General features: G+C 33.8%; 1 protein-coding gene across 1 annotated transcript in view; it reads left to right on the forward strand.

The window, feature by feature from the left end:
- The window catches only part of GPC5 (glypican 5), a 1,536,710-nt gene that overhangs the window by 791,991 nt on the left and 730,584 nt on the right, over positions 1-14,135 (forward strand). Inside the window, exon 7 of the mRNA XM_030922397.1 lies at positions 5,490-5,649. Within this exon, the coding sequence (XP_030778257.1) occupies positions 5,490-5,649 (160 nt within the window). The remainder of the gene's footprint in view (positions 1-5,489; positions 5,650-14,135) is intronic.

Below are 14,135 nucleotides of genomic sequence, written 5' to 3' on the forward strand. Positions count from 1 at the left end.
AAATAAAGTATGTAATAATCACTTTTTAAAAACCAAGGCTATGCCTTCTCTTTTGATATGGATGCTTATCCTTCAAAATATGTGTTATGGCTGGGCGCGGTGGCTCACGTCTGTAATCCCAGCACTTTGGGAGGCTGAGGAGGGTGGATCACGAGGTCAGGAGATCGAGACAATCCTGGCTAACACAGTGAAACCCCATCTCTACTAAAAATACAAAAAATTAGTCAGGCTTGGTGGCATGCACCTGTAGTCCCAGCTACTCAGGGGGGCTGAGGCAGGAGAATCTGTTGAACCTGGGAGGTGGAGGTTGCAGTGAGCCGAAACTGTGCCATTGCACTCCAGCCTGGGCAACAGAGCGAGATTCCATCTCAAAAAAATGTGTTATATTTAGTATATACTCAATTTCATGGGATGAATAAATTATCAGTTCATCTGCCAGTCAATAAATAAGTGTAAAACCAAAGTATTTCTAGAACATCAGGGTCTTTGATAATTTTCAGAGAAGAGAAAAGATTTTATTCAATTAGATATAGAGAGCATTGAAGGCAGGGTAAGCTTAAATTATTTCCAAGTTCAAATAGATACATGTATTTCGCATCTATAATCTGGTAAGTACTCTAGTCATGATGGAAGGTGATGGAAAGCAGGTTGAATTCTGGTCTTATCTTTGAGCAACTTATCACTAATCAGATATCACATGTTCAAGAAAGTTGATTAAGTGCAAGTAAATGATACAGAGTTAGAATTATCACAGAAATATGTGCGGGATGGAAAAGGGGGTATTTACATTTGAACTTGAAGATTAAATATAGTTAGATAAAATAAGAAAATGAAAGGGTGTATTCTATGTGGAGGACAAACAAGAGTTGGAAGTGAGAAGGATGTAAAAGGATAAGCAAAATTCTAGACATAAAGTCACACAATTTCTGGAAGAACAGATTGATGGTTCTGCAGTAGAAGCTGGGTACTGGGGAGCTGTGTTTACACATAATTTAAAAGCAAAACAAAATAATACATAATACGGAACCTTGACTGCCAGGCCAAATTTGAACTTTTTTCTTGGCGTCATTTCTAAAAGCATGTCAGTGGATGTTGAGTGAGGGAAGAGGGCTAATTTTCTTAGGTACATTTAGAAATTGTGAGAAGAATCTCAACTAGACAAGACTGCCTCCTGCAAACTTTCTCATGAGGGTTTAGTTCTGGGAAATTAAGAAGCAGCCATGGCATGTATTTCTCAAACATTTTTCCACATTTTATCACTCGGTGACCCATCTTTTTGGATTGATATCTCTCCTCTAGACACATGTCATGTTGGGAACCAGTGGTTTTGACAGTAAAGAATCACAGAGAGCAATAAGGCTGAAAAATGACATGGTGAAAGTACTGATTTTAAGAAAATAATATGGTGGTAGTGGGTAGGAGAGACTAATGGCCCCTGTAATGAGGGAGCTGGGAAGATAAACTAATGACACACGAATAGTGGAGATGAGCAGTTTTATTTGAAGACAAAGTGGTAGAGTTCATCTCACTTCCAATTGCTGTTTAGAGGTGAACTGCAGAGAAAAACGGGCTGCAGGTAAAGACTTGAGTGTAATTTGTCTACAGGTGAGAGTTCAATCTGTTAGGATGAATTCCGAGAAAGAGACTAAAAAGTAGGGGATTTATATTATTAATTGAAACACTTCCATGTGGATGCTGGAGGCGACGAGAGAGGAAGTGAGGAGAAACATAGGCAAACTTAAGAAATCAGGATAGTGTAGTTAAAAAAAGAAAATTTGAATAAAGATCTTATTGTGAAAAGCCCATTGTTTTTGTTTGTTACAAATTTACTGGAAATTTCTGAAAACTAAGTTTCATTACAATATGAAAGTGTACACTTGTGGATGTGTGATAATTGAGAAGCGAGAAAATGAAAATGATCAGGCAGAGCCTCCACACACAGGAAAAGGAGATATTGACCCTATAACAGGGTTGGGGTACTACTGGGGACTGAGAATCATGAATCAGGTGGGATCCTGGATATATCTGATTTATGCAATTATATTTCTTGCTCAGAGACTTGGAAATACAGTGAGAGGGATTATTAAGAGGCAGATAAACTGAAAAGGTTTTTTGGATAGCTTGTCTCCAAGGGTACCATCTTCTCAGTAAGGTGGTATCTTACAGAAATGATGACCTCTCATTCTGAGAAATATGCTCGAGAATCAACAGCTTTCAAACACAATTGCCAAGAAGTAAATGTGGCTCATTTGAGAGTTAGAGAGTGTATTCATTTTCTCTTCGTGCATAAAAAACTACTACACATTTAGCAGCTCAAGACAGCATCCGTTTATTACTCACTATTCCACAGAAGAGAAGTCTGGGTGGGCTCACTGCTCAGGGTCTCACAAGGCTGAAAGCAGGTTGTCAGCCTAGCTTGACTCCGTTTGGGAGCTTTGAGGGAGAATCTGCTTCCAAGCTCATCTAGGTGGTTGAGATAACTCAGTTGTAGGAATGAAGACCTCAATTCCTTGCTGGCTGCAAGGCAGATCACTCTCAGCTCCGAGAGGCCACTAGTGGTCCAGTTGCTTGTCACAGGACCTTTGATAGGGCCTATCACATCATCCAAGCTCACATCTTCAAGGGCAGCAGCATGGTCGCCTGCATGCAAGCTCCTCACCTTCACATCTCATGCTTGGAATGTCTCTAACTTCTGGTGATAGAGGAGACTTTGGGGGGTGGGGGGAGGGATACCATTAGGAGAAATACCTAATGTAAATGATGAGTTGATAGGCGCAGCAAATGAACATGGCACATGTATACATATGTATCAAATCTGCATGTTGTGCACATGTACCCTAGAACTTAAAGTATATTTTTAAAAGGGAAATAAGAAAATCATGTGATTGTATTATTCCAACCAGATCATCTCCCTTTTGGTAAACTCAAAATCAACTGATTAATGGCATCAGTTACATTGCAAAATTCCTTTTGCCATGTAAATTGGTAGACATGACTGACGTCGTATTCACAGCCCCAGGGGTTAGAGGGGGAAATCTTGGTGTCCATTTTGCTGTTCTCCTTAGCACAAATAGTTTAAATTATAGTTTTGTGTAGTCTTTTTTTTTTTTTTTTGAGTTCATGTGCCTCAGACATTTCCTAGAATGTCACTGAAGTGATGGAAAAGAAAAATGGAGAAAACAGAATAAATGTTTTTTAAGTCCGTTATATTTAACAATAATTACAAATAAATAATTCTCTGACAATATATCCAATCACTTTCAACCAAAACCAATTTCTTAAAATAGTAAGTTTTGTTTTAAAAATCAACTATCTTTCTGTGTTTTTGAGTTCATTTACCTGGTTGGATCCTCATGATGTATACATTGTTGGTGGTATTTATGAGATTCCATCTGTGTTCTGGCCACGATCCCAGTAAAATATTGGAATAATTCTTAGGGAAGTAAAGAGAAAATAAAGTTGATATGGGAAAATGTTGGAAAAGAATGTCGAGGTCAAAAGAAAGCAGCATATCACCAGAGAGTTTGGCTTTTGTTGTACTTGTCTGATAATACTTTGAAAAATTAAAATGTAAATCATATAATTGCATTCTTAAATAATTCTTTCAATTAATGTGTTCTGGATAAATATTGTACTAGAATATATAATTGAATAGATAATCAAAATGTATTACTGTTTAATGCGCTGACATAATAAATATTTGCAAAGTGCTTTGCATATGTTTTTCTCACAGCATGAGCAATGGTCCAGGTATATTATTGTCCCTTTTATAGATTTGAGGAAACTGATTTATTCAGTAACGTACTCAATATCCTATGTCTCGTGGTTGGTCTATGTCAAAATCCAGGATTCACATGGAAGTGTGTTGGACCTCGGAATCCAAGCGCTTTATGATTATACTAAATAGACAATAAATGGGATATTTCACAATAACAAACGACAACTGGTATTACCTTATTTACCATTCATCATTACATTTATAAAATGGTATAAAGTAATACCATTTATCATTTCCTTTTTAGATTTTGACTTTTTATGTGGTTTGTTTCCTATCCGTGTTTCCTCATTGCTGTACTCTCCCTTCCCTTTACAGGGAGTAGCATACACATCAGTATGTTAAACACAGTAGAAAAGTTTTGTTTAACTTAATATTTGCTAAGTTCACTTGATCTTGAAAGAAGCCTTCTTTTTAATTTAATGCCACCTATTGACTTTTTTCCCAAAATGCCAGTAAACAAAAATAAGAATTTAAAAATTACTGACAAATTGTTTTAGTATTTTTGTTAGAAAACTAATATTTCAGACGTGGTGACCTAAAAATTATAATATTTAATTTTAAAAGTTCATGAATTTCAGAGTCTGGTTGCTTAATCTAAGAGTTCCTTTTATGATAAACATATGTATGTTAGATATCCTGAGGCTATTTGACTCTCTGTTCTTCAGTATAAAATGCTGTCCTTGGGTTGTGTATTTAGTTATTGTCTGCTAATTGATAATATTTGGAAAGTCACAGGAGTAACAAGGCTAAGTCTTTCATAAAGCGCTGTGAAAATTTAAATGCCCACTAAGTGGTCAGCAGTGGTACATTTTGTTCCTAATATATTAGTACCCTCTAGTGCTCACACTTGGCCATGTACTCTCCAAAACCGCCTTAGAGGGGTAAATGTCATATACTGCATTGGACTATCTTAATCAGGCTTAGTTTTAAGTGAAATATTCTACTATTTATAACATCACCCTTCTGAAAAGACATTCAGAAATTTCCATTGTTGTTTAAAAGTATTACTGGAACTCCTGTGCTGTAGGGGAAAATGTCAATTCCACTTGTTTTGCTCATAAAAATGAATGAAATATTTGAGAACTGAGAACTGAGAAGTCGTTAAATTTCTTAAATGATTTGTAGAAATGGATGTAGGACCTAAATGTTTTGTCCCAAGGTTCAGTATGTGCCGTATGCATTGGACTGTGTATTTGATCCAAGAAAGTTTAAATGAAACTACAAATGTATATGTCTAAAATTCTGGATTTCTTTAGACAGAAACATTTCCTGGAAGAGTAGTACTTCTTTAGAAATACGGAGTGTGGGTTCACAAAACAGCACAACGTTATCAGCCAAAATACTACAAAGGGAGTACTAGAATGTGATTTACCACATTTAAACTATTTATTCAGAAACAAAGGATCCTCTGGCCAAACTACTATAAGCAAAGAAGGTGTAATTTCATTTGCTGCCCAGAGCATCATCCAAACTATTGCCATGGGGCTAATACATAGAGTGTAACTGTTTATGGGTGTAAGACTTTGCCCATTATTTACTATTATTTCAGTTGTTTCAGTTTTTCTTAAAGACTTGACTTGGTAAGGTGTCTACACCAAAAGAGTGGATCCACATAACAAAATAATTCTAAGCCCTACGTAAGTTTTCTGAATAGAATTCTTAGGTTATTCGAATTTGCTATTAATAAATGCCTTTCTTTATGTACAATTAGTTGTTACAGGGTAGATCACCCAAACCTGACAAGTGGGGGCTTCTTCAGCTGGGCAGTGGTGGAGGCATGGTTGAACAAGTCAGTGGGGACTGTGATGACGAAGACGGTTGCGGGGGATCAGGAAGCGGAGAAGTCAAGAGGACGCTGAAGATCACAGACTGTAAGTGTATGATTCTAACACCACTTGTTAAAAAAAAGATTTTGAAATATAATTAAAGATGTTATGGGTGTAAAGAAATAATGACAATTCAAAAGCAAGAGGAATTGGAAATGAAAACAAATCCATTTTTGTTTTTTTAGGACGTATATTCTTGGTGGTCTTGTTTATTTTTAACTAATGACTTCTAATAAAATGATAGTTTTCTGTGAAAAAAACTAGTAAGCAATCACCAGTTCTGAGAAGGTTTGAAAGTGGAATAACTCTTAAGGCATAATAGATACTAATTTTATATTGATAAATAACATGAAACTAGGATGGGTAAGTACTACTTAATAATCAAATTGTGCAATTAAAAAATTATGCCATTATATAAGAAAGTTTTATTACGCTTTTATCATAGTCAAATTGCATAGAAATTGGTATATGGTTATTGATTGTGAAAACTATTTGGATTTAATGCTCATGAATTTCTCCTTCCAAAAAAAAACTCACTGAACATTTATGTCAATTGAATGGATTTGAAAACTTTTCTGAACTCATCACTACCACAAACAATAGAATTTTCAAATAACAACAACAAAAATTTACCGAACGGATTTACCTTCCTGATTATCACATACAAGATGAGGAATATATGTTCTCCACACTCCATTGTTACCTGCATGCATTTGTTCATATGGGCAAAACAACACAGTGACCAACTGAGAAATAATGGAAACGTTGATGTACCTAGAGTAGCTGGTTTAAACTATTCATTTAATCTTGATTATACCAAAGGCAGGGGTCACCTTCTGGAAAGGTACAGTCACATGTAGAGTTTGGTCTGATAACTAAAAATCACACAGAGCTGCTTTGCACCTACTAGATATGCTTTTTGGTGGGAGAAGAATTCACTTACTTTATAACTCGCTCCTTATGAATTAAAAGCACGATAAATGCTTCCAAAATCAATTCCTCGTTCCTTCTGAGATCTGGTTTTACAAGCCAAATATATTTTTTTAAAAAATGGAAGCCAAAAGAGGTGCAAAATTAAAAAGGCAGTTAACCTAATGAAATGTTTTCTTGTTAGACACAGTAATACATTTTATTTAACATGAAAATAGATGAGAATTAGTGCACTTGAGCAGCCATTGAACAAAAGGCCACAAAATTCTTAGTGCGAGTTAAATATAGTCTGTTCTTACGGAATGCGATAAAGACATGTGTTCTTGTTATGAGCGTTAATACAGTTTATCAGATTGGTTTCTCGTTTTTTTCTTTCTTTGGTTATTTAAATGAAATATAATTAAAGATACTGTGAATGTAAGGAAATAAAGACAATGTATTTGGAAATTAGCAAGAGGATTTGGAAGTGAAAATGACCCTTTCATTTGTTTAGGGCATGCATTCTTAGTGGTTTTGTTTATTTTTGACTAGTAACTTTTGATGAAAATTATAGCTTTCTGTGAAAAACTAGTGAATTATCACCAGTTCTGAGAATTATAAAGGTTTTATTATTTTTTAATTTCCTTAGGGTTTGGAAGAAACAGTTGTATTGTTTGGTTACATGAGTAAGTTAGTCTTTAGTGGTGATTTGTGAGATTTTGGTGCACCCATCATCTGAGTAGTATACGCCGTATCCAATTTGTAGTCTTTTTCCTCTCACTTGCCTCCCACTCTTTCCCCCCAATCCCCCAAAATCTTTTATATCATTCTTATGCCTTTGCATCCTCATAGATTGGCTGCCACTATGAATGAGAAAATACAGTGTTTGGTTTTCTGTTCCTGAGTTACTTCACTTGGAATAGTGGTCTCCAATTTCATCTAGGTTTCTGTGAATACCATTATTTCATTCCCTTTATGGCTGAATAGTATTCCATTTTATATATATGTGTGTATATATACACACACACATACATACATACACACATATACCACGGTTTCTTTATCCACTCATTGGTTGATGGGCATGATTCCATATTTTTTCATGAGAATTATAAAAGTTTGAAAGTGGAATAACTCTTAGAGCATAAATGGATATGAATTATATATTGATAAATAATGTGAAGCCAGGATGAGTAAGTACTACTAAATCATCAACTTGTGTTATTAAAAAAAATACTGTGTCGTTATGTAAGAAAGTTTTTACTTTATTACATTTTTATCATAGTCAAATAGCAAATTATAATTTAATTATATTAGGTAAAGGAAATGAAAAAGAGTTTCCACTAGAAACAATTTTTTTTTTTTTTTTTTTTTTTTACTAAAACCTAAAATGTCTTCCACTATATTTAGGAATTATAGCACTTACCCATCAGGGTAATATTTAATAAACTTTCATTTTCATCCTCTCTTGAGTACTTATTTCTACTGTAATTGCATGGCCATCTAAATATTAGTAGTATTTTAGAACATCAAGTTATTACAAAAGTATAGCATTTTTGTGTGTGAGTGCATGTGCATGTGTAGAAATGTATATTTATAGAAAGTTTTTTACTTCATGAAGTTATTTACAAGCTCAAGAACTTGTTATATGTTAGGTCATTCTTTTTTGTTTGTTTTACAAAGGAAGTAGAGGCAGTGAAGGATATTCAGCTACTAATAGTTTTCTTCACAAAACTATACTTGACAAGATGACAAAAATTAATTTTGACTTCAAAACCTTGGTTTCAATTACTGCTGAAATGGACAGACATGGTACAAGCAGCTGTCCATCAGAATTTGGGCGATTTAAGAGAGAGATTTTTCAGCAACTCCAGACAAGCATTTTCTGAAAATCCACATCTGCTCTAAGTGGGTTGCCTATTATGTTTCTACGAGTCTATAGCTGTTGTCTTTCAATTTTTAATAAGTGGTTAGAAAACCACTGCGGATAGCACGCTGAGGTAAAGAGGGACAAGGAAAGGAGCAAACTGTAGGTCACGTTTCTATTTTTGTAAAGCACTCCAGTATTTTGCCCGTTTTGGCCCAGTTTGATATATTGGTAAAGAAAGTTAAGGCATAGTTTTATGACTTGAAAATTTTGTGATCTAAAAAGTGTAACAAGGTGTCATGTGTGTTAAGAACTTGAAATGCACTACTATTTCTTCATTACACTTTTGCTTATTCTTTGGAAAATAAGACATAAATACCACACAGTTCATTTGTTACCATAAAATGTCTGACTAAATTTAAAGTTACATATGAGTATATATCTACATATAACTATAGTTATGATTATTAATACTAATATTGTATCTTTGAAATTTCATGATTCCGCCCTATTTATGCAAATGAAAAAAGTTGGCCAATATTTTGCTAATTAATTATGACTTGAACTGATTTTCTGTGTCTGTTTTTGTTCATGTTTATAACAGATAACAGAGGGGTCTCTATATTTCAATATGCAAAGTTTTACCACCAAAATATTTCTGTACCTTTTAGGTGTCATTTTGTTCTCATCATCAATGTTATCAAATTATTTAACCATCTTACTGCTTTCTAAATAATTTCTATTTGTAATCCTACCTGTACACTATAATTAAATGTTAACTAATGTTTCTTATAGAAAGAAGCCATCTATACTAAGTAATTTTCATTCTTAAACTGATTTCACTAGAATGACTTAAAAACCCCATTAGGAAAATTTGTCTATATTTGTATTATATGTATTTGGTTTGTTTACATAGATATAGATCACTAGTAACCTGGGGTTGTAGGATTGGAATGACTTTGAGCTTAAAAGTTGCCTCACCCCTTGCCTGACACCTGCCATGCTTGCACAGTAGCTAACTGATGGAGGTTCTAAACACAACTGGAAAAAATAATTCTCTTCTTTTGGCTCTGCGGAACAAATCTAATGTTAAAATCTATACTTCTTGAAATATCTGGCTATACTTCTTAGGTCCATAACTCTTGATAGCTTCAAATGTTGAAAAACAAACCAGAGTTCTACTAAAAACAATTTGTAGCAAAATTATTCTACATATAATTTTGAAAATTCGTGGTTGCATTGTTTACAATTCTTATGTGATCTTATGATTTAAATCACAATAATTACTTATAAAAAGTAAATAATACATAATTCATGATCAAATTCATTTTGGCAAGGTAGTTCACAGTGGTAATCGAGGGAAAATGGATTTGATCATAACTAGAACTAGATACCAGACATTTTTTAAAAGTAAGGTGATTTTCAATCTTTGGATTTATTTTGCGGGCTTCTCCTCATCATTCCACATTCTAAATATTTGAGGATTCCAGAATTCAGTTCTCAAACCTTTTAACATGTTTATCGACAACTAGCCCTTTTCCCACACACTCCTTACTGAATCATAATTATGATAATGATAAGGTTCCCTGATGCTTGATAGCACTATCCAGTTTATAAAGCATTTCCCAGTGTAATATCTTAGGAGGTAGGAGGTAGGCTTATTGAAACAGGAAGTATCTGACTTAAATATGATCAATTTAGAAATAGTAGAATAATACATTGCAGTATTAAATTGCTAGATCTAGAATTTTTGGTTGATTAGTCTAAAATAAATAGAACTATTGTTTATATTGTGTTTTGGTTTTCTCACTTGGTAACTTTGTATCAGCCTTTAACAAATGTATCCATGTCAGGGCACTAAGAATGACCTTGGAAAGGGAATAGTATATTCTGTGCACAGAACAAAAGGAAAATTACACTTTGTTAGCCACTGAAGAATAAGGGAAGCTGATTTATTTAGTAATGCAGGATTGTAGAGTGAATGAAAGTTCTTGACTTCCTCATATTTATTTTCACCATAAATCACCTTCACTTCAAAAGCCTCAGGTATGTGTGGTAGTTAAGGAGACCTTAAAAAGATGTTACTTTCTTTCCAGAACTAGGAAAACTATGTATTTATTCATACTGTGGATATTATTTTATATAATTTTAAATAGTCTCATTGATTTTTTTATCGATATAAATTAAAACATATATGCCTATAAAATTTGGATGTCATTATACTATTGTAGTTAAAAGTATGTTTACTGATTATATATATTCTTTCTAAAATTAAAGTTTCATCAAACTTAATCAAAATAAAATATATTCAGCTTACTTTGTAAACTCTTGAAAAATAGCCCATTGACACATTTATACATACGCAACAAACCTGCACATTGTGTACATGTACCCTAGAACATAAAGTATAATAAAAGAAAAATAGCCCATTGATATTTTTTCAAATATAAGAAAAATGTACTGAAAATAACTATTTTTTCAATAAGTCCATTGCTTATTTCTCCATTCATACTAAAAATAATTTTTGGAAGGTTCATTAGATTAAAACCTTTGCAAGACATTGAAAGTAATCTTGAGTAATGACTGCACACTTTGATCTACACTTTACAAGTACCTAATTCTAAAGGTCAGATAAAACCCAGCATGATAAAACTATAGAAAAATTCACAGATAAACACTTCCCAATCCAGTTTAATGTTCAAAATTGTAAATACTTTGAAATTACCATCTAGTGTAGTTTTGGTAGTACTGATGAAAATTATACTAAAGAGAAATGAAATATACATGTAAGATAAATATAGTTTCGTATGTGATCACTGAATATTTTTCTGATTATACATTTCCATTTTGGTTTCTAAATAATTGATACTCATCCTGCTATTTTGTTAATAACATTGTATAATGGAATGTAGATAACTAATGAATCATATAAAATCATCTTTTATTCTTTTGAAAAGTTATGTATCAATATAATATATTTAAATAGTAGAATTGAAATAAAAGGGTTTGTTCTTGAATGCCTAAGTGATTATTTTCATTGCATTGGCTTAGACTAATGTTAAATCACTGAGGTGAAGAGGGATGACTTAAGACTTAGAGGAGCCTCCTAGCTCACATTTCAGATTACTCTGCTGTTCTGTAATATGTCATAACTAAATCTATCCCACGCCAGAGAACATAAAACAAGAAGTTGTGGTCTTTTTTGAACAACACCATGCTAAGTGTAACTATATGATCAATAGAGGATGTAAAAAAAATTAAAATTCAAACAAATATTATCAGGTAAATTTTCTCATGACTTAGGCAAAGTCATACAACTATCAACAAAACCAGAAACAAACCCATTCTTACCTAGGTCTGTTTTTGATGTCATTTTGTTGTGAATAAACAGAGTGGCTATTGAAATGGTGATATTCTCTCTCAGGATTGATAACAAGTTAGGTATGTCTTTGGCTCTTCAATGACTTCAGTATCTCTGTGTGGAATTATTAATTTTATTATTGAAAAGAAAATTGCTCACTTAGTAGAACTAATTTTTAAAAACAGAGTTTGAGCTGATCCCAGAGCTTCTCAAACTTTCTCATACATACAAATTACCTGGGACTCTGGTTAAAAAAAATAGAGTATAATACAGGAAATCTGAGGTGGAGCATTTCCTGCCCACCTAGAGATGATGTTATTATTCCTTGGTCCATAGGACCACACTATGAAGAGCAAAAATGTACAGTTTTTTATTACAGTGTTTATTTGTATATCTAAAATACTCTCTATTAAAGCATGATGAAATTTTTTAAAACACTGTATATTAGCATTATAAGAAGGCATCATGTGATTAAGGATATTTGGAGCTGTAACACTTAGGCTGGTAATGGTGGCTGATTCGGTATGAACTTTGATATCAGTCTCTGATTATTTTTAGCATGAGGTTTACTTCTTAACACCAAAGCTGAACTACTTCCATCTTTTTGCAGGGCCTGAAGCCCTCAGGTTATACTTTCTTTAAGGATACTTTTATTTTGAAATAGTACCTCTGATATCTCAGCAGAAATGTTTCACGTTTATCAACTCTTCCAGCTGGTGATGAACACAGAAGAAATACTGTGTACAATCCCCGATATCACATTATATGCCAGAGATCAATCAAAGTTTCACGAGAGCTCAGAGAAAGAAAAGAAACTATCCAAATGGGGAGTTCAAAAAATACTTCATAGAGGAGACAGAGAAAGGGCAATCAGGAAAAGCAAACCAATGTTTGCCTGCAATATTTATGAGAAAGTGGTATTTGAGGGGATGGACTTATAATTTGGTTTCAGCAACTGACAATAGGGAGGAGAAGGTTTCCTGGGAGGAGCAAACGTCATGAACAGAGCAAGGGGTGTGTTTACAGAGGAACAGAATTATTAAAATTACTTGAAAAAATATTGGAAAGCTAAAAATGTGAATTAAAAATGTTACAATTGATTTTTTTGTGTACACAAGCGGAGTTTGTATTTAATTTGCTGGGCAAAGAGGAATTAAGGCTCTTCTATGTGGTTATTTTGTTTATGCAGTCATTTTTACCAGCAATACAGTGAACTGCTTAAGATAAAAAATACACAATAAAATTAGCATATCTTGAAAAAGTAACTTCTCTCCTACCTTGTACAAGTTCTGTGCCTAGATTTCCTTAAGATCTGAATAAAAGCAGGACTCTCCAAGTGATTTTGTTGTGAAGATTAAGCATTTTAATACATAGACAGCATTCTAAGAGTGTCTATCCAACTCACACCTGTCCATTGAAATAAAAGTATTGGATAAAATTTGTAAAATGTTGTTTTTTAAAAAATGCTTCTATAAATTAGCAAGTAAGAAAGGAATATTTGATAAAATTGGGTGAAGTCATAACACTTGATAGGAGTAGAGGCAAAGGCACAGATAGTGGTAGATAGTTATACACACACATGGTTTAAGGAAAATAATATAGTTGTACCTAACCCTCCACCAAGTCCAAGAAATACATTTGCATGGCCCTATATGCCCCTCTCTGAACACATTTCACTGCACAGAGAGTTTGCCTATCCTGATAATAACTTTCATAAAAATTACAGTTTTGATCAACAATATATGCATCCCTAAATAATGTATTACTTGGTTTTTCTGGTTTTTGAATTTTATATGAATCAAATCATACAGTCTATCTTGTTACTCCTTTTATTAAACAGTATGATTTCGAGGCTCATCCATGCTGATGAATATAGGTGTAATCATTTCTCTCTCTCTCTTTTTTGAGACTGAGTCTCACTCTGTCACCTAGGCTGAAGTTCAGTGGCACATTCTTGGCTCACTGCAACTTCTGCCTCCCAGGCTCAAGCAGTTCCAGAGTAGCTGGGATTACAAGCATGTGCCACCATGCCCAACTAATTTTTGTATTTTTTGTACTTTTAATAGAGACAGGGTTTCACGTGTTGACTAAGCTGGTTTCGAACTCCTGACCTCAAATGATCCACCTACCTCAGCCTCCCAAAGTTCTGGGATTACAGGCATGAGCCACCACATCCAGCCCTCATTTCCTTTTAGCAAAGTGTAGTATTCTGATTTGTGAATACATAACTTATGTATGTATTTTGTTGATGAATATTGGAGTTGATATCAATGGCATTTGGTATGATATGAACAATGTTGTTCTAAACCATCTGGAAAGTATCTCTTGATATACATGTGCAAGAGCATGCAGGATATCTTAGAAGTAGCATGGCAGTGCCACAACAAAAGATGA

This window comes from Rhinopithecus roxellana, chromosome 18 (assembly GCF_007565055.1).
Source record: "Rhinopithecus roxellana isolate Shanxi Qingling chromosome 18, ASM756505v1, whole genome shotgun sequence".
Lineage (NCBI taxonomy): Eukaryota > Metazoa > Chordata > Mammalia > Primates > Cercopithecidae > Rhinopithecus > Rhinopithecus roxellana.